Here is an 18,987-nt window from a genome sequence, read left to right on the forward strand (position 1 = left end):
CCGCCCCTCGGCCGGCCGCGCCGCCCCGCCCCCGCCTCCCCCGGCCCCCAGTCCCCTGGGCCCGCCCGCTCCCGCCATCCCTCCTCCCGCCCGCGCTCCCTCCCTTCGACTCCCGCTCCCCCGGGAGCGGCGGCGGCGGCGGCGGCGGCGGGATGGCCCGGGCCCGCGGCCAGGCCCCGGGGAGCGGCGGCCGGCGGCGGCCGCGGCGGGGCGGCGCGGGAACCGGGCCCCGGGGGGAGTCGGCCGGGCTGCTGCTGCTGCTGCTCCAGGTGCTGCCGCCCGGGGCTGCGGCAGGGCCGGGGCGCCGGGGCACGCGGGGAGCCGGCGGCGGCGGCGGCGTCTGCTGGCCCGGCGCTGCCCCTGCCTTTCCCCGGGACGCGCGGCTGCTGCTGCTCCTGCCGCCGCTGCCGCCGCTGTCGCCGCCGCCGCCGCCGCCGCCGCCGAGCTCCGCGCCAGCAGCCTCCGCCTCCCGGATGGTAATCAGCGCCCCGCGCCGGCGCCGCGGGCGGGCGGGAGGTGGGGGCGGTGAGGGGGAAAGGGCGGGCGGCCCCGCGCCCCCGCCTCGCCGGAGGCAGCTCCCGGGGCGCTCGCCCCCCCCCCCCCTCCGACGACCGCGGCCCTGGGCAGCCGCCAGAGCGCGCCTCTGGGGCGCCTCCGCGCGGACCGGGTGCCGGCTCCGCTCCCGCCCTCCCCGCCTCGCTCGCAGTCCGCCCGCCGGCGCTCAGGCCGCGGGGGAATCCCTCCATCTCCCCGCCCCGCGCCCCGGGAGGGGAGGGGACAGCGCCGGCGCTCGCGGACCCGCTTTCTCCGAGGGAGCGCCCGAGAGGCGAGCGCGCACTGAGACGCGGGGACTGGGCGCTGCGCTGAGCTCCCGGAGGCGCCCGGTGCCGTCGGGTCGGGCCGAGCCGAGACGCCCGCAGCCGCGGCGGGACCGCATTCCCGGCGGCGGGGGCGCCCACCGACTGCGCGCCCTTATGTTCCCCGCGCAGGACACTCTGCCCCGCGGCGGGCTGAACCTGAAGGAGGAGCCGCTGCTGCCCGCCGGCCTGGGCTCGGTGCGCTCCTGGATGCAGGGCGCGGGCATCCTGGACGCCAGCACCGCGGCGCAGAGGTAAGCGCTCGGACGCGACCCAGTGCGCTCGGGTTGGAGTGCTCCGCGCCGCCTTCGCTCAGCCTGCTGAGCTGCTGGGGCGAGGGGTGGGGGGGAGCCCCCAACTCTGGACAGTGCCGGCAAGCTCTCCTGCCCACCCTGCCCCGAGTGCCTCTGCTTCCTCCTGAGGCTGTGGGGCGGGCCGGGGCGGGGCTTCTGCCCCCTCTGCCGCGGTCCCGGCTCTGATTTCTGGTTTCTGACTGTCGCTCCGGGGCCGGGCGGTCCACGGCTCTACAGTAGAAGGTATCCCCGCTGCCTGCTGTCCCTGAGCCATGCCCCACAGCCACCGGCCGTCAAGGAACAGCCAACCCCTCCTTCGTGGGCAGTCCCACTGCCTCTCCTTGTCCAATTCCGCGGCTCTCTGCCAGGAAAGGCACAAAACCCAGCCCCCTTTCTGCTTTCCCACGCCCCTCAGAGTTGAAGGAGGGGGTGTGCAAGAGCCAGAGAAGCGGCTGGGGGCTGAAGAGTAGGGAAGGAGCGAGGTGGGCAGTCGACTTGGCTTGAATGATTGGGGCTGGGGCTGGGGCTGGGGCTGGGGCAGGGCGCTCAGGTCCCGCCTCTCCTCAAAGTGGTTTCCTGGTGGTCCTGGGGGAGGCAGAGGGTCCCTGGGAACCCAGCACCCATGCCCATCTCCTCTGACGCCTTTGCAGGAGTATGGGCAGGGGGCCTGGGTGGGGAATGGACTCCTGGATCTGGGAAGGAAGTTTAAAAGGTTTGTTGACCTGTTCCTCATAACACCTGGACCGCGGACTTGTTGTGCCCCTGCTTGTGGGCGGTGCGTGTGTGTTGGGGCTGGGAGGGGGATGTTAGCTCTCCTGCCGGGAGTTCTCAGTGGTTGGGACTAAGGAGGTGCTGCCTCTGCACACCCCCAGGGCACTTGGGAGCTGGGCTTCCCAGGGGTCTGAACAGCTACTTGTCCAGCAGCCTGAGGGGATTCTGATGGGGGGGGGGGGGGGGGCGCCAGGGCAGAGCAGGTCTGGCACCCTGCCCCAACCTTCACATCCCCAAGCCTGTTCAGGGGACACCAACCCGAACCTCAGCCCTTACAGACACACACCTTGTTTCATGTGTGAAGTGAGCCCTGTGTTTCTGCACCCCTGTCCTTTCCTGATTGTCGGAGGGAGTGCTGGGTGGTGGTGGGGGGGGGGGGGGCGGCTCTCTCTGGAACTCATCTCTTCAAGAGGAGAGGGTCTTGCCGATGAATTAATTTACATAGCTTTCCTCATGATATAACTATATTTCAGAAAAATGGGTAAGTAGCAAACCAAAACCCACCTGTTCTAATACAACGACCGGTAACGTTTTAGTGTATTTCCTTCCCATCTTTTTTCCCATTCACATTCCCCCTGCCCCCCGGGCTGTGTATACAATTCTGTATCCTGCCTGTTTTTCTGTTGGTTCTGGTTTTTTATTTAATTTGCGGTGGTCCATTTCTTAATGGGGGCTCCCTCTTTTTCTCCACCATCGGCTGTGGTGAGAGCTCCTTGTAAGAGTGGGTGAAGAGGTCCAGTGGGGCCTCGGGGGTGTAAGTCCCTTATTTCTCTCCCACCTGCCCCTCTGCATCTGTCTCGAGCCAGCAGATTTGATGAGAGGGAAGCAGATGCACAAGGAGGCAATGCACTTGTAGTCTGTGTAGTTACAGAAGTGCAGGGATGAGGCCCTTTGCCAGGGGATCCGACCAGCAGGGGTGTCATCTGCACGCGGGCATTCTTGAGTGGCACTGAGGTGTCCAGTCTGAGTCCCCAGGGCCACATTGCTGGGACTCAGTAGGCTTCCCCAGTTTGGCGAGGGGGCATTTCTTCAGGCCTGGGCTCCTTCTCTGCAAGTCCAGAGACTTCTGGGCCTCGGGGCACAGACTGGGAGCCCCTGCCCCCATTTGGGGGACTCTGGGCCACCTCCTTCCACAGGGGAGCACGCTGAACCTTTCTCCTCATTCTTCTAACAGCAGCCCGTCTCTCCAGTTTGTGTCTTGGTCCCCAGTCAGTCCTCTGCTCTGGTCTTTCCCTCCTGAAACAGCAACAACCAACCTTCCTTTCTCTGCCCCTGCCTCTTCAACCTCTGCCCAGCTCCGCCCCGTCGCACCTCTGGGAAACGTGCCCAGGAGCACTCTTCCCCAAGGCTGCTTGGGATCTGACAGTGTCCTTGATGCCTCTGCCCCACAGCCCCCTGATTGTCAAGGCTTCTAGACATTTCCTCACAGTCAGAGGTCAACTTGTCACAGTAGCACTCCCTTGCCCTCCACGTCTTTCCTCCCAGGTTTGAAGGTTAACCTTCCTCCCCCACCACCTCAGCCTCCTAGCCCACTGCTCCAGGCCCAGTCTCTCACCCCCCCCCCCCAAATCATCTACCATGCCCTGGGGGGACCAGAGCAATATTTCCAAAGAACTTTTCTCCACTCTGTTCCTCTCCAATTAAAACCTCAGTCACCCCTACTTCCTCCCAGGTATTCAGCACTCAAGGCTCATCTCCGTCTGGCCCCAAACTCCCTTGGAGCCCTTGACCTGATACATGGCATCTAACAACGCCTCTTGAAACAATTCCCCTGGCCCCAGCATGCACAAAACCCACTGAATAAAGTCTTATGGTCTCGGGGACCACCCCTCACCCCAGCACCTCCAACATTTGCACCCTCCCACCCGGACCTCAGGCACAGTTCTTAGTGCTGCCTAAGGATACTGGCCGCAGTATCAGTCAGCCTGTGCCCCTCCAGCCTGTGCCTTCCTTTAGGGCCAGGATAGTGGCTTATTCATCCTGGTGTCCTCAGCACCAGGACAGGCTAGAGCAGTCAGCAGGGGGGCCGACGAGGATCTGCTGAAGGACACAGGAGTGGATGTTAGAAAGTTCCCAAATCCCTTTCTGCTGGGCTCCCCTCTCCACGTCGGTGGACCCCAAGATCCACCTGACTCCAGGAACCGGGTACTGGGACAGCCAAATTGTACAGAAGGGAGGGGTGGAGAAGGCCCAGAACCTGCCCAGATGGGTAAGGAAGGCTCTCTGCCAAGAGGAAGGAAGTCCTGAGCAAAAGAGGGGTAGGGAGAAAAGAGGGGCTCCGTGCCCTTGCCCTGGAGAGGCAACAGGGGAGGGAAGGGAAGTCGGGTGCAGAGGGCTGGCAGGAACTTCTCAGTGGGGAGCTCTGCGCAAGGATTCCTGGCCAGCGCTGTGACTTCATCTCTAAGCCGCAGGTCCCAGCCCCAGCCCGTGTGCCCCGGATGACCCTGCAGACCACGTCCTCTTACTGAGGTGCGCGGCCCCGGCGGCAGCCCAGGGAGACCCCTGTGAGACCCAAACCCGCCCTCCCCCTTGAGCTGGTCCCAGCACACAGGCAGGCCCTGAGAGGGAAGCCAGCTGGGGCTGCCTTTCCTGTAAGCAGCTGCAGGCTGGCCTCCCTGCTAGGAAATGCTTTTGTTTGCTTTAATAATTAATAGCCGCTCCTCAGCCTGGGACCTGGCAGGCAGGCCTGTGGGTGGGTGGCGAGGGAGTGGGCAGAGAGAAGCAGGGTGGGCAGCCCTACAGCTGGAAGGGTGGGCAAGAGGAAGGGTGGGAGAGCTGGCCAGTGAGACCCCTTCCCTCCCTGCCCCCTCACTGGGGGACCCCCGGTGGTTGAGACATCTTCCCGTGGCAGGTGAGCCCAGCCGATGCCGCAGCGGGAATGGGGATATGAAGCAGTGGAATGGGACAGTGGGAGCAGGGGATACGAAGCAGCCCCAAAGCCTCCGCTCCCGCAGACCCCTCTGGACACGGTTCAGAGCCTCGGGGTCCTCCCGGTACCCACACCGTCCAGGTGTGTGCGCCCCCTTGAGCTGCCGCTTTTATCTTCCTGTTTGGTGGCACAGCTGGGCTCTGGGCATGTTGGGCCGGGCAGGGCTCAGCCAACAGATCTTGTGCCGGCCCCAGCGTGATGGTTATCAGCAGTCCCAAGGGGCCCCGGGGAGGTGGGGGCCTGCAGGGAGCAGGGCCAGCGGGACACTTGGAGGAAGAGAGGACGCAGAGAAAGGAGAGACCCATGCGGCGGTGCCAGGATGGGGAAAAGAAGAACTGCGATTAGCAGAGACTTTAGGGAAAGGGGAGGCAAAAGGATGAGATACAGGAGACATGCTTTTTGTTCCACACCTCCTGGGAGAGGGCAGGTTAAAAGCCCCCCCCCCCCATTACAGATCCCTTCGGGGCTTGTCCCCATTTCCCCAGCTCCCCAGATTCCAAGGTGGATCAGGCCCAAGCCAAGACATTGCTCAGAACTTCGGCCTGTCCAGGCGGGCACGAGTCAGGGGGAGGCGGGAGGAGGTGTTTCTGGGGAGACGCCAAACTCCAGCCTCGGCCCCTCGTCCTCTGAGGGTTTGGGAGGCTTGTTTTAGATTGCTCGTGTTTATTATAAGCGTGTAGTCAAGGACGTAAGGAGCCCCAGGTGACCTCCCGAGGAGACAGCTGAGACTGTGAGATGCTCTCTGCCCTGGAAAGCTGTCGCAGGGTCCAGCAGCTGCCTCGAGAAGGGTGCACCCCACTCAGCCTGGCCAAGGAGCATCTGCAGGGGGCCGCTGCGGCCCCAGCAACGGCAGCCGGACAACTCTGCAGCCCCCAGCGTGTCCCCGCACGCATCCCCCACGTGCTTTAAAGCACAGGCCACCTGAATGGCCCCAGCTGTGAGGGTCAGGTTGTCCTCGGGGTCAGCTTGAACCTGGATTTCCTGCACAGTGCTCAGGAAGCCCACGCGCATCCCTGCCTGCTACAAAGCAGGTGTCCTCAGACCCTAAAGGAGCCGCACCAACCAGAGCTCTTCTGTCCCAGCCGCCTTTAACTTCTGGGCTGTTTCCAGAACAGAAGCTGGCAAGGGGGCGAAGTGGGCCCTCGCAGGAATATGAAAACGAGCCCTTTGTCCCCCCACATCCGGGGTCTTGAGTACAAGAGCAAATGCCCCGCCACCTCAGCCCACTCCAGAGTCGACAGGAAACTGTTCTGAACATTTTGTCGAGAACAGTCTTTTGAAGAAAGCCAAGAGATGGGTAATTCTTTCTGGAGCCTCACAAAAGTGTTCGACGTGGCTGTTTTCGTCACTCAGCTGCATTTATCTGAAAAAGGCGCCCATGCGGCATGCTCTGTGCACTAACGATGCTAAGTGAATGAAATGTCTCTGAATTATAGGCTCCGGCAACACAGGCACCAGGTGAGCCAGTTCCTAGGCCTACCCGCCAAGTTGCACTCAGTCCCTTGGGCTGTAATTTTACCGGCTTCCAACACACCGAGGGCCTCCCGATGGCTGGTAGTTGGTACCCCAGCCAAATCCCCTCCGGACCCTTGGTAAAGGGTCTGCTTCCCCTGCCGGCATCTGCCTCCCGGAACCTCCGCAGGCTGCCAGGGCCCGCTCTGCCCGCTTGCGCACCAGGCCGCAAAGTACCTTAGAAACGCTGCCCCGGGAGCCCTCAGCCAATGGCTGAAGTTGGTGGATGACTACCCCAGCTCCTTCCTCCAGCCCTCCGGCAGATAACTCTGCAGCACCTGTTCGAGACTGTTTCCAGAGCTCCCAGCCGCCTGAGCCGCAGTTGCCCAGGGCAGTAACTTGTTGATAAGGCACCCTTTAGGGAGTGCCTTTCCCTCTCTCATTCCCCAGCCTGGCCAAGTGTTTCCTGGAATCACTGTTTGCCTTTGAAGCCTTGCCTCTCCAGACTTCAGGGACTCTACTCCTGCTGCCCTTCTTTCTTGTAGATAAAGGATTCATGCCTGTAGTTTCCCCCCACATCCCGGTGGCGATCTTGGGCAACCCCATCTTGGAGACCACAGAATCAGAGACATTGGCCTTCATCCACATCCGTCTGTCTCTAAGCCAGTAAGAGAGCGGACAGTGGCCCCACCTCCCACCGGTAGCCCACCTGCACCCAGCAGGGGCTCTCAGACCTCTCTGCACCCCTGCCCCCCCATGTCTGTTTTCTGAGTTTGAGTCAATCTCTCTTTTCTTCCTTTGTGTTCTTTCATCTTGGTTTGTTTCCTCATTACAAGAGCAAAAGTCTCTCCTGACCCCTCCCACCCCTCTCCCTTTGGGGCTTGCACTCCCACTTCGGGATGTTGATTGGTCACCTCCTGCGTGTTGGGGGTGCAGGGGGGGGGCCAGGAAGGAGAAGGAAGGATAGTCCAGACCTACCTCACGTTCTTGCTGATGTGCTGACCCTTATGTCATTCTCTGTCTCTTGCTCATAGGAAATACCGGAATGCCTTTAAAGTAAAACTTATTCTATTTCACCTTGACCCTCTCACATGTCCAGCCAGAGTATGAGCAGGGTGAACTGCAGACACTCACAGACCAGGAGCGAGCCCTGGGTGTGCCCAGCAGGGGTCTCGCCCACTCTGCGGTCCTCTCCGGGTCTGCAGGGGGCTGGAGCTGTTCCTCATATTGTTCTGTCCTTGTTCACCTGATAGTAATTCTGTCGGGAGCTGTAAACTAGCCACCTGTCCCACTGTTTTGCCTGGATGTCTGTGAGCCGGGGAAGAGGCGGGTGCCTCAGACCTGCTAAGCAAGGTGGGGAAGGGATGATGATGCTGGGCTGCCCCAGGAATGGAACTGAACCTGACCCCACTTTGGGGTAGGGCACAGGTACGTGAGGCAGTGCAGCTGCTCTGTGTCCCCCAGCTGGCAGCACTGGGTGCTGGTACACAGGCCCCAGGCAGGGGGCAGAAGGACCTGCTCTCTTCTCTCTCCCTGGGTTTCCTGACCTCTCTCCCCAGGAATCCCCTCTTGGATGGAGGGCAGCCCCGTGAAGGGAGTTTGGCTTGGGACTTGGGCCAGACTTCCTAGGTCTGGTCCTTAGAAGCCTGGCAGGAGCTGGCAGGCAGCCAGGACCCGGGACTGACTGACATTTGCCAAGAGGGATGGATGAGAGAGATGCATGCCAGCATCATTGATTTACTCTTGGCCTGGAAGTGCAGGGGTGTCTGTGAAGAAAGGGTACACTGAGTGGTCTAGGGGATTGCGTTATTGCTGGGCATCCACCCCTTGTCTGTTAAGGCCCCTCTCCTTGGACCTTCCATCCCTGCTGCCTGAGAGCCTTCTAGACACCTTCCCTAGGCTAGCTGACGGAAGAAAGGGCACAGTGATGGGGAGGGCTCCACAAGCCCACCCTTCTGCCTTTTCTCCCCTCAGGTGGTCCTGGAACCTGACCCTGGGAGCACCTCCTCCCACCACCCCTAAACTGGTCCTGGGGTCAGGGTTGCTGCCTCATTAGCATATGCATCAACAGTAATCAAGGGCCTGCTGTGATCAAAGCTCTTCGGGCATCCCTGCTTCTGGCAAATGGGAAGCAGGAGGGTCAAGGCCAGGACTTGAAAGGACCGTCAGCCTGAAAGGGAGGGGAGGAGAAGGCTGAGGAAATGGGAAGCTGGAGGGGGAACATCCTTGCAGAAAGGGACAAGCGGTTGGTGAGGAAGAGAAGGTGTGGGTGGCCCTCCTCCAACTCCTTGATCAGAGAGAAAGAAGACCATCATTTCTGCCTCTGAAATCAGCATTTCACATGGAACGGTGAAGCTCTCAAGTAGGCTTGAGGAGGTGGAACACTGGTCCTTTCATTGTATTTACCATAATATGTAGAAGGAGGGGCACCTCGGTGCCTCAGTGGGTTAAGCGTCCGACTCTTGATTTCGGTTCAGGTCATGATCTCATGGTTCGTGGGATCTGGGCTCGAGCCCCACATAGGGCTTTGCACTGACAGCACAGAGCCTGCCTGGGATTCTTTCTCTCCCTCCGTCTCTGCCCCACCCCTCCCTGCCTTGCGTGTGCTTGTGTGCACAGTGCCCTCGCTCTCTCTCAAAATAAATATTTTAAAAAATCCTGAATATATATGAGTAAAAACATAACGAGGCTCTCAAGCCAGGATATCCCAGATATTATGGTTTTGCAAGAATATCCCAGCACCATCACCCTCATCCTATCGGCATCCCTGGGGCAGCTTCTCTTTCCCACCCCACTGCACCCTCCCCACAGGCATCATCTTCTAAGCCCTGCCTGGCTTCAGAACCTTCTGGTGGCCTTTCCTTGTATTTGTCAAACCACATCCCTCAACATCCGTTACCTCACACAGTTTCTCAGAGTCAGAAATCAGGGGGCAGCTCAGGGCCTCTTATGAGGCGGCAGTCATCTGAAGGCTTTGCTGGGGCTGGTAGATCTTCTTCCAATGTGGCTCATTCACGCTGCTGGCAAGCTGAGGGCTGGCAGAAGACCTTGGGTCTTCTCCATGTAGACCTTCCACATGGCTGCTTGAGTGTCCTCACAAGGTGGCAGCCAGCTTTGCCCTGTGTGGCTGATCCAACAGAACGAGGCAGAAGCCACGGTGTCTTTTATGACCTAACCTTGGAAATCATATGCTCTCATTTGTGCTGCATTCTATTGGCCACACAGACCAACCCCGATACAGTCTGGGAGGGGACTACACAAGGGCGCGAATGCCAGGAGGAGGGGATCGTGGGGCACCATCTTGGCTACCACACGCGGGAACGCCAGCCTGAGTCAAGTCAAGTAAGGTCCGTTCCTGGAGGGTGTCCCAGGGCCCCCCACATACACTTGTGCACGCCACGAAGCCTCATTTCCTGGTGACTGTGGCCACAGCCGCCTTTTGGAGAAGGAGGATCTGAAGCTACGAGAGACCCAAGGAACACTCTTTTTAAGAGTGGCCCGGAGGAGAAAGTCTAAACTCCATGGCCTGGTTTTTGTGTCTCCGCAGTCTGGCACTACCAATGCAACTTTTCTTCTCTTCACTTCACTTTCTAAAATCTAGAAATCTAGGGGCGCCTGGGTGGCTCGGTCGGTTAAGCATCCAACTTCGGCTCAGGTCACGATCTCGTGGTCCGTGAGTTCGAGCCCCGCGTTGGGCCCTGTGCTGACAGCTCAGAGCCTGGAGCCTGTTTCAGATTCTGTGTCTCCCTCTCTCTCTCTGCCCCTCCCCCATTCATGCTCTGTCTCAAAAATAAATAAACGTTAAAAAAAAAAATCCAGAAATCTAAAATCTGGTCCAGTGACACCAACCCTCACACCTACAACCATTTCTCATGCTGTTTGTTCTACCCCTTGGCCTGCTGCAACTGTCGAGCTCCTAGTCACTCCTCAAGAACCAGGGGAACAGCCACCGTCTCTGTGAAGGCTTCCCCTCACCTCTCACAGACAGAAGTGATTTGCCTCTATAGATTTTTTGCATAGTAACATCTTTTGGGGAGTACCCACCACTGTGCCTTGTGCTATAGCTCTCTGTATCTGTCTTCCCTCCCTTCCAGGCATTTAATTCTGGCCCCACTCAGTGCCATGCGTCCAGTGCTTGGTACGTCGTTGAGGCTGAGGAAATACTTGATGAATAGGGCCTTTGTTTTCCCTCTGCTCTCACCCAGGCCTTGCTTCTAGGAACCGTTTCTGATGAGCCAGGAGAAAGTCTGGGCAAGGCTAGACCAGAAGGTCCTTCTGCCCAAGGGAACCAGCGTGTATCTTTCCCAAAGTGTGAAGGCAGGTCCCTATATACCTACGGAGGACACCCCCTGCCTTCAGACATAGCCCAGGTTGTGGGCTGGGCAGATTAGTGGTCCTGCACCAGTTTCATGTCACGGGCTGGGGTACAGTGGGTTGTTTGTTCCAGAACCTCCTAGCTGCCCCCTGATGCTCTAAAGGGCAGTCACAGGAGCCTCTGGTCAGTTAGATTGGCCGCTCATATATGTGGTTTTAGAGATCAGCCTTTCAAAATGTGGGGCCCAGGGGGAAATCTGCCTCCACTGCTTCCTGCTGTGACACTTGTCGCCAGCAGAGCAGGCTAGGGTGACCGCCGTCTGGGGAGCCCTGTCTAGAACTGAGATCTCTGGCAAAGACAAGGGTGGAATGGGCCCATCCAATCTAATTTCTTGCCCAGACTCTTGCCATGTCAGACCCATGTCCTGACCAGCACACCTTCCTGGTCGGAGGCGATGGGGTCTTTCTCTCCGGAGGGCACTTCCGGTGGTTTTCCAGCTCCTTTCCTCCTCGCAGTGGCGTGGGCCTGGCACGCGCACATTTTGAGAAGCAGCCCCCCTCCAACCTCAGGAAATCCAACTTCTTCCACTTCGTGCTGGCCATGTATGACCGGCAGGGGCAGCCCGTGGAGGTGGAGCGCACAGCCTTCATCGATTTCGTGGAAAAGGACCGTGTGAGAGGCTCGTGGGCCAGAGCATGGGGTGGGGAGGGAGGGCTTCCCGGAACCCCCTCCCACTGGGCAGTTGAATGGATAGCCCGTGAAGGGGCGGGCAGAGAGGGGGGTGGAATGGATGGAAGGGAGGGAGAGGGAGTGGGATGAGGTGGGGGGGGTTGAGGGGAGGCTGGAGGATCCACGTGAACACTAAGCATCCTCCCCATCTTGTCCCTGCAGGAACCTGGGGCTGAAAAGACAAACAACGGGATCCATTACCGCCTCCGATTGGTGTATAACAATGGTGAGTGACGCCCAGAGGAGGTCTAGGATCCCCGAACCTTGTGTGACGTAGAAGGCCCCATTCCTCCGTGCGGAGGAGGGCCTGGCTCCAGGTGGGGAGGGTGTGGCGTCATCGGAGGCCCCAGCAAGCCCTCTCCACCTCCCCACCCTTAGGACTTCGGACGGAGCAGGACCTCTATGTGCGCCTCATTGACTCCATGTCCAAGCAGGTGAGCCAGCCCAGGGGATGCTCAGGCCCATCCCGCCCTCCTCTCGGACCCCATTTGAGTGTGAATCCTCATCCCTGCCCCCGCCTCCCCCATGCTGCTCCTCCCCACTGGTCCAGCCCCCACCCGGCAGGAGGGTGTGCATGGCCTTGCCCTGCAATCTGGAAGAAGGTAATATTTGTACAAAGGCTCTTAGGTTGCCTCCCCTAGAAGCCCAGCCTAGAGGGGCATTCAGGTGCATGGGCTTTATTGGGGAGCCGTGGAGAAGCACTCAGGAGAAGGGGAGAGAAGGAAGCAGGACAGAGAAGGCTGAGCGGGGCTCAGCAAGGACGTGGTCCCAGCTGGAGTCTAGCCTCGGCCTGATGGAGTCTAGCCTCAGTCTGATCTGCAGGGAGCTCTAGAGACGGAATGGCACCCGAGTTGTGCCCCCTTGAGGCAAGGAGGCCAGGATTATGTACCCTGTACCAGTCAGTCGTTGGCTGTGGACCACTCCCAAGGGGAGAGTGTAACCTTTGAGACATTTCCAGGCTAGGCAGCTCCTATGTGCTGAGGGCAACTCTCAAGAGAAAGCCCTTAGCAGCCTACACTAACCACAGCTGGGGGATGGGAGCACTGGTCCAAGAAAGGGGACCGGGTGGGACCCCAGAGCTTCTACTGCAGATCCTTAGTGCCTTGCTGCCATGGAAGGTCACAGGAGGCTCAGAGGCCAGCATAAGGAGCTTGGGGAAATTGAAATCTGAGTCAATCCCTGTGGATCCTGCCAAAGGCAGGGCCCCAAGACTCAGGGCTTCTTCAGAGAAGTTGTGAGTGCTGGTAAGGAGCAGGGTTGTGTCACAAATGGGCCAGTCAGTGGCCTGGAATGCAAGGTGGAGACGGGCTTTCCCACAGTCTTCAAGTAGCCTCCACCCAATCCCAGGGCAGAGGAAGAAGTGGTTTATTTCTAGAAAGCCTGCGGTCACCGCGGTGTGGGAGGCAGACCAGGCAGTGTGGCAAATGGGACCGTGCAGGGGACAAATGTGGAAGGGGTTGGAGGAGGTCCAGAGAGACAGGGACCCCACAAGTGAGGGCTGGCCGGGAGGCGCAGAGGGTTAGAAAGTGGGAAGCCAGAGCTGCGGTTTATGAAGCTCGCACTCCCTGCTTCGGGGCAGAGCGGATGCTAGGGGACCCATGGGGAGGCTGATAGAACAGTGCAAGGGGGACACGCGGGCCTGGGCTGAGGACACGATACGGAGAGCCCAGAGGGACAGTGCCTCTGAGCAGGAGACAGAGGTCCACTAGGGGCATGGAAACAGTGGAGGAAAGAGTGTGTCTACCCCACCAACAACTTGACCTTGGTCCTTGTGGTCTGGGGACATCCCCGGCCTCAAACAGAGCTGGCTCTGGAAAGCACGGCCTGTGGACAACCAGAATCTGTAGACCGACCTCGTGACACTCTAGCCCATCCCGCCCCCCACTGTGGTGGTCCTGATTTGGCCCAGATCCCAGCTCCTGCTTTGCCTTCTTGGGCGCCCCAGAGGCCCAGAGCAAGTTGGAGGGCATGATCTTCCCTGGGGGCAGGGCTCATCTCTCTTCCCTCCACTTGGACTTGAGAGGAGCCTCCTTCCCCTCGAGCCTGTGCGCTTCCCCTCTCCCCCCAGGCCATCATCTATGAGGGGCAGGACAAGAACCCCGAAATGTGCCGAGTGCTGCTCACTCATGAGATCATGTGCAGGTGAGAAGGTTTGGGTTACTTGCACCTTGCCCCTTGGGCCCCACCAGGCCCTGCCCCTGACCACTGTCACCCCCCTCCTCCTCCTCTCAGCTCCCTAGGGAAGCCGGATGGGGGAAGGTGGTGAGGGAGGAGGGAGGCCCTTGAGCACAGTGCTGGCTGAAGAGAGGGTCCTTGAGGCCCCATTAGCCTGGCCTGTTTATGTGGCTTCGCCAAGTGTTTTTGTAAGAGAGGCCTCCTGCCACCACTGGAAAGCTTAACTAATAAAGCTCAGGGGAGGCTTGCTGGGGGGAGGGGGGGGGCAGGGTTGGGCCTCCCGCATTAGCTCAGGAGCTAGAGAGAGGAAACTTTGCTGCTTCCTAGGTGAACCTCAGGGTGCTCCCTCAGCGGGGTGGGGAGGGGGGGCGGGGCAGTGGCGGGGTGGGGGCACAGCTCTTGGCTCCCCTTCCCTCGTTACCCCAGAGCTTGGCATTTCTAGGCAAGGTCTCCTCCGGAGATGCCAGTCATACAGGGTCCTGAGAGGCAGTTCTTCATGCATGGAAAAGAGAATAGTATTCAAAAATCTGGTTGGGACACTGGCTACCTTTGGGAAGAGTAGTGACAAGGAAGAGGCATGAGGGGGTTTCTGGGGCTCTGATCACATCGTCACATTTGGTCCGGGTGCTGGTTGCATGGGTGGGTTCACTTTTTGAAAATTTATGAGCTGCATGCTTCCAGTTTGAGCTCTTTTCTATGTGTATAAAAAGTGTCCAGAGAGAGAGAGAGAGAGGGAGAGACCCTGTAGGTGGCCGGCAGCCTGCTTTTCCTGCATCCGCCAGGAGCAGCATGCCATTGGGACAAGGGTTCCCCACCCAACCTTGCATTCAGGACTGGGCTCTCCAGGTCCCCACGAAGACCCTTCCTTCTCCCCAGTCTCCTGGGAATGAGTCCCCTGGGCCAGGGATTCCATAGTCAGAGACAGGACATCAGTATCCTCATCCTGAAGCATGTGTGCAAACTGGTGCGCGCGTGCACACACACACACACACACACACACACACACACACACCCCTTCTCCTTCCCTCCCTTTCCTCCTTCCCTCTCTCCTCATCTTCCCCCAGCCGGTGCTGTGACCGGAAGAGCTGTGGCAATCGGAACGAGACACCCTCTGACCCGGTCATTATTGACAGGTACAAGCTGGAGGCCCTGGGGGGCCAGGGCGGGCTGGGTTCAGCCACGGGGCATGGTGGCACACCCACCCTCCTGTTGGTGGCTCTAAGCAGAGACGAACTGTCAGACTCCAGGGAGCTGCCACCCCTGGCCTCTGAGCGAAGCTCCCGGTGGTAGATTTCTGGGGTTGGGCCTAGGAGTGTGGTCCCTGTGGAAGGACACCACTCTGGGGAGCCGGGGGTGGGGGTGGGGGCTGGAGGAAGTGAACCAGAGCCCAGAACATGGGCTGGGAGGACTGAGGGGCTGGCAAGAGAAAGGCAGGGTAAGCAGGGTTCCAGTCCCCCATCCCATTCTACCCCTGCACTGCTTGACTTGACGTCTCTAAACTTCCGTTTCCTTCGTTTGAAAAGTGGGGACATACTTGCTGGGTTTCAGTCACAGGATTGTCAAGGTGATACGTGTAAAGATGCGTGCTGCCACCACGATGTTTTAAAAATTATTTTGTTTCTTTTTGAATTATTCTCCTTATTCTCCTCTCAATAGATAACCATTCACAGGAGCAAAAATTCGGGTTTAAAAGAGTTTATGGGAGGGGGGAAGGCTCCCACCTCTGCGTCTCACCCACCCATTGCCCTCCAAACAAGCAACCGTTGTTAGCAGTTTCTTGGGCATCTTTCTTGAGATAGTCTGCACACAGATGAGAAAATGCAGATACATATTCTTTTTGTACCTTGCCTTTTATGTTTATAAAAACAGTGGCACACCAACTGTACTTTTCAGCTCCTTTTCTCTTCTCTAAAAAACGTGTGTATCCGGGAGGTTCCATCAGGACACAAGAAGTCTCCTTTCTTCTTTTTTGCCACTGCAAACTATTCCATGGGATGGAAAAGCTATAATTTCTTATAGTCTGCCATTGCTGGACAGTTTGGCTGTTTTCGTTCCTTTTCGCGGATAAAATATTCTGCAGCGGCTTACTTTCTCCATGTGTCACTTTGCACATACATGCATTTATACGAAGGATACTTTAAAAGCAGCACTTCTGGGTCAGGGGAGATGTGCATTTGTAATTTTTTTAATGTTTATTTATTTTTGAGAGAGAGAGAGAGAGAGAGAGAGAGAGCATGAGCAGAAGAGGGGCAGAGAGAGAAGGAGACACTGAATCTGAAGCAGGCCCCAGGCTCTGAGCTGTCAGCACAGAGCCCGATGTGGAGCTCGAACTCATGAACCGTGAGATCATGACCTGAGCTGAAGTCAGACGCTCAACTGACTGAGCCACCCAAGTGCCCCTGCATTTGTGATTTTAATAGTTATTGTCAATTTGCCTTCTGTGGAGATTACACAGTTGGTATTCGTACCAGCAGTTTTGAGAACGCCTGTTGCCCACCCTCTGGCCAATTAAATATGTCGTTTATTCATTCAACAAATATACATTTTTTAATATTCACTCTGTGCCAGGGTCTCTTCCATATTCTGTGGATTAAGCAGTGACTGAAACAGACAAAAATGCTTGTGTTTATGGGCTTATGATCTAGCAGGGGAGGTGGACACGAACTGAATGAGTGAAATGGATATTATCTTAGATGGTGGTAACGGCTAAGGAGAAAAAGCAAATGTCACAAAAGATCAGAGAGTGCCCAGGAAGGGGGTATTGCAGTTTTAGAGTATTTAAGGAAAGCCTCGCTGAAACGATGACATTTGAGCCAAGGCCTGAAGGAAGTAAGGGAGTGAGCCATGTTTGAATCCAGGGGAAGAATATTCTTGGCAGGAGCGTACCTGATGCATTTAAGGAGGAGCGAGAAAGCGCAGGTGACCGGAGGAAGAGGGACCATGGGAGGAGGTGGTGTCAGAGAACCAGCAGGTGGGGGAGGAGGCGGGTAAGACCATGCAGACAGGGCCTTGTAGGTTGCATATAGATCATTATAAGGACTTTGGCTTTTATTCTGAATGGCATGGAAGCCATGGGCAGGGGATAGGGGGGCAGGCAGGAGAGGTTTGGGAGGGGAATGAGATGACCTGATTTATATTTTAGCAAGATCACTCTGACTCGTGTGTTGCAGATGACCTGTAGGAGGCAATGGGGGAGGCAGGGAGTTGAGTTACGAAGCCAGTACAGTTATCCAGGTGAGGGTAAGCGGAGGCTGTTATAGACAGGGTGTTAGGCAGGAAGTGGTTGGATAAATTTCATAGGCAGAGCTGACAGGATCTGTTACGGGAGGAGAGACAAAGTGACACAGAGAGAGGGGAGTTAAAGACACATCCAAGATTTCTGAGCTGATCAGCCCGGAAGGACAGAGTTCCTATTTCCTGAGGAGAGATTTCAGGACGAGTGGGTTTGGGAGGAGAGAGGTCAGGAGTTTGGTGTTAAGATGTTTGTTAAATGTCCAGGGGGGTTGATAAGCAGCTGAAAACATGATGATGGATCTCAAGGGAAAGGTCCAGGCTGCAGATAGAAATCTGAATGAATGAATGAATGAATGAATGAAGTCGTTAAGAGAATCAATGCTGAATGAAAATAGAAGAGGTCCAAGAACTGAATCTGGGCTATCCAGTGTTTAGAGGTCATGGAGATGCAGAGCCAGCGAAGGAGAATGAAAAGCAGCAGCCAAGGCAGTACAAGGAAAGTCGGAGGAGTGGAATGTCCTAGAAGTCTGGGTAAGAAAACATTCCAGGGACACCTTTGTGGCTCAGTCAGCAGCTAGCTCTTGATTTCCACTTAGGTCATGATCTCATGGAGACTAAGAATTGACCATTACATTTAGCAATGAGGGGGACATTGGTGACCTGAACAAGAGCTATTCCAATAGAGTGGAGGGGCAGAAGTCTGTTAGGAGGGTGTCTGAGAACGGGAGAAGAGAGACTAGAGGCAGTGAACAGAGGAACTCTGGTTTTGCTCTAAAGGGATCAGAAGGGCGCCTAGGTGGCCCAGTCGGCTAAGTGACCAACTGTTGGCTGATTTCAGGTCATGATCTGGCGGTTGGTGGGATCAAGCCTGGGGCAGGCTTCCCTGCTCAGAATCTCACTGCTTGGGATTCTCTCTCTTCCTCTGTCTCTGCCCCTCCCCTGCTCTCACATATGCATACCTGCACTCTTTCTCTCTCTCTCTCTCTCTCTCAAAGTAAGTAAATAAAATACTTTTTTTTAACGTTTATTTTTGAGAGAGAGAGAGAGAGAGAGAGAGAGAGAGCGGGAGACGGGCAGAGAGAGAGGGAGACACAGAATCCAAAGCAGGCTCCGGTCTCTGAGCTGTCAGCACAGAGCCTGTTGCGGGGCTCGAACTCGCCTGTGAGGTCAAGACCTGAGCCAAAGCCGGATGCGCAATCAACGGAGCCAGCCATGCGCCCCAAAATAAACATTTCTTAAAAATTAAAATAAAGAAATCAGAGAAATGAAAAGGTCAAGAAAAAAATACAGCGTCTTCATATGCTGAAGAGAGAACCCAGTAGGAAAGGAGGAAACGATGCTACAGGAGAGATAGAGGTGGAAATTGCTGAAGCCATGTCCTTTAGTCAGCAGAGGACATGAGATCCCATGCATGGGTGGAGGACTGGTTTAGCTGGGAGCACAGACAGTTCTCAATGGACAGAGCAAGGAAGTCAGAGAGCCTGGACCCGGAAGTGGGCAAATCAGGACATCTTCTTTCCTGATTGCTTTGTTTTCTCAGTGTAAGGGGAAGCAAGGTCAACAGTGAAGGATAAGGATGGAGAAGGAGACAGTAGGGCATGAAATAGTTGTCCAAGAGGATGAGTGAACCATTGAAACATCATGTGATTACCAAGCAGCTACGAAGGGCCTGCCTCAGGTTTATGGTCATAAGTGAGAAATTTCTCCAGCCACGCTAAACTACATGAGAGGGCAGGTGCAGAACAGGTAAGCGGTTGTGTAGAAGCAGAATTAGGGGGTTGCCAGGTGAGTGTATTGAAACCCGAGAGGGCAAGAGAGCGAAAAGAGTATGCAAAGGGCGTTTACGAAAATGGAACCAGGAATTTAAGCTAGATACGGAGAGGAATATGGGCGGGTGAAGAGAAAGCAAGACACATGGCATGCAGGTTCTGTGATGGGGCAAAACAATTTCTTGGAGTTGAGGTACCAGAAAGGGGTTGAGCTGGAGGTTAGAAGATGGTGAGACCGTGGGTTGTCCGTAGGTAGGATTATTCAGGGATTACATTTATCAGTAAGATGTGGCCAAGGGAAGGTAGAGACAAGGTCACCGGAGGAGTGATGCCCACGGAATGCAGAGGAGAATGTCTTGGAAGAACTATCTATCTATATTGATACTGAAACCACCAAGTGTTATGACAGGATCATTGTCCAAGAGTTTGTGTAGTGATGCAGCAGTAAAATCTTCAGGGAGTA

General features: G+C 56.9%; 1 protein-coding gene across 4 annotated transcripts in view; it reads left to right on the top strand.

The window, feature by feature from the left end:
• Positions 1 to 434: 434 nt before the first annotated feature.
• Positions 435 to 18,987, top strand: part of EBF4 (EBF family member 4) — a 57,890-nt gene continuing 39,337 nt past the window's right edge. For 3 of the 4 annotated variants that reach the window (XR_006200525.1, XM_042931435.1, XM_042931437.1), the window contains exons 1-6: positions 975 to 1,111; positions 11,133 to 11,289; positions 11,509 to 11,572; positions 11,725 to 11,780; positions 13,415 to 13,488; positions 14,586 to 14,654. Coding sequence is in view for 3 of the 4 variants with exons in the window: in XM_042931435.1 (XP_042787369.1) it covers positions 975 to 1,111; positions 11,133 to 11,289; positions 11,509 to 11,572; positions 11,725 to 11,780; positions 13,415 to 13,488; positions 14,586 to 14,654 (557 nt within the window). In the remaining variant the exon portion in view is untranslated. Of the gene's footprint in view, positions 477 to 974; positions 1,112 to 11,132; positions 11,290 to 11,508; positions 11,573 to 11,724; positions 11,781 to 13,414; positions 13,489 to 14,585; positions 14,655 to 18,987 lie in introns of those variants that run through there. The other variant, XM_042931436.1, reaches the window with a different exon arrangement.

The sequence above is a fragment of the Panthera leo genome, chromosome A3, assembly GCF_018350215.1.
Source record: "Panthera leo isolate Ple1 chromosome A3, P.leo_Ple1_pat1.1, whole genome shotgun sequence".
Lineage (NCBI taxonomy): Eukaryota > Metazoa > Chordata > Mammalia > Carnivora > Felidae > Panthera > Panthera leo.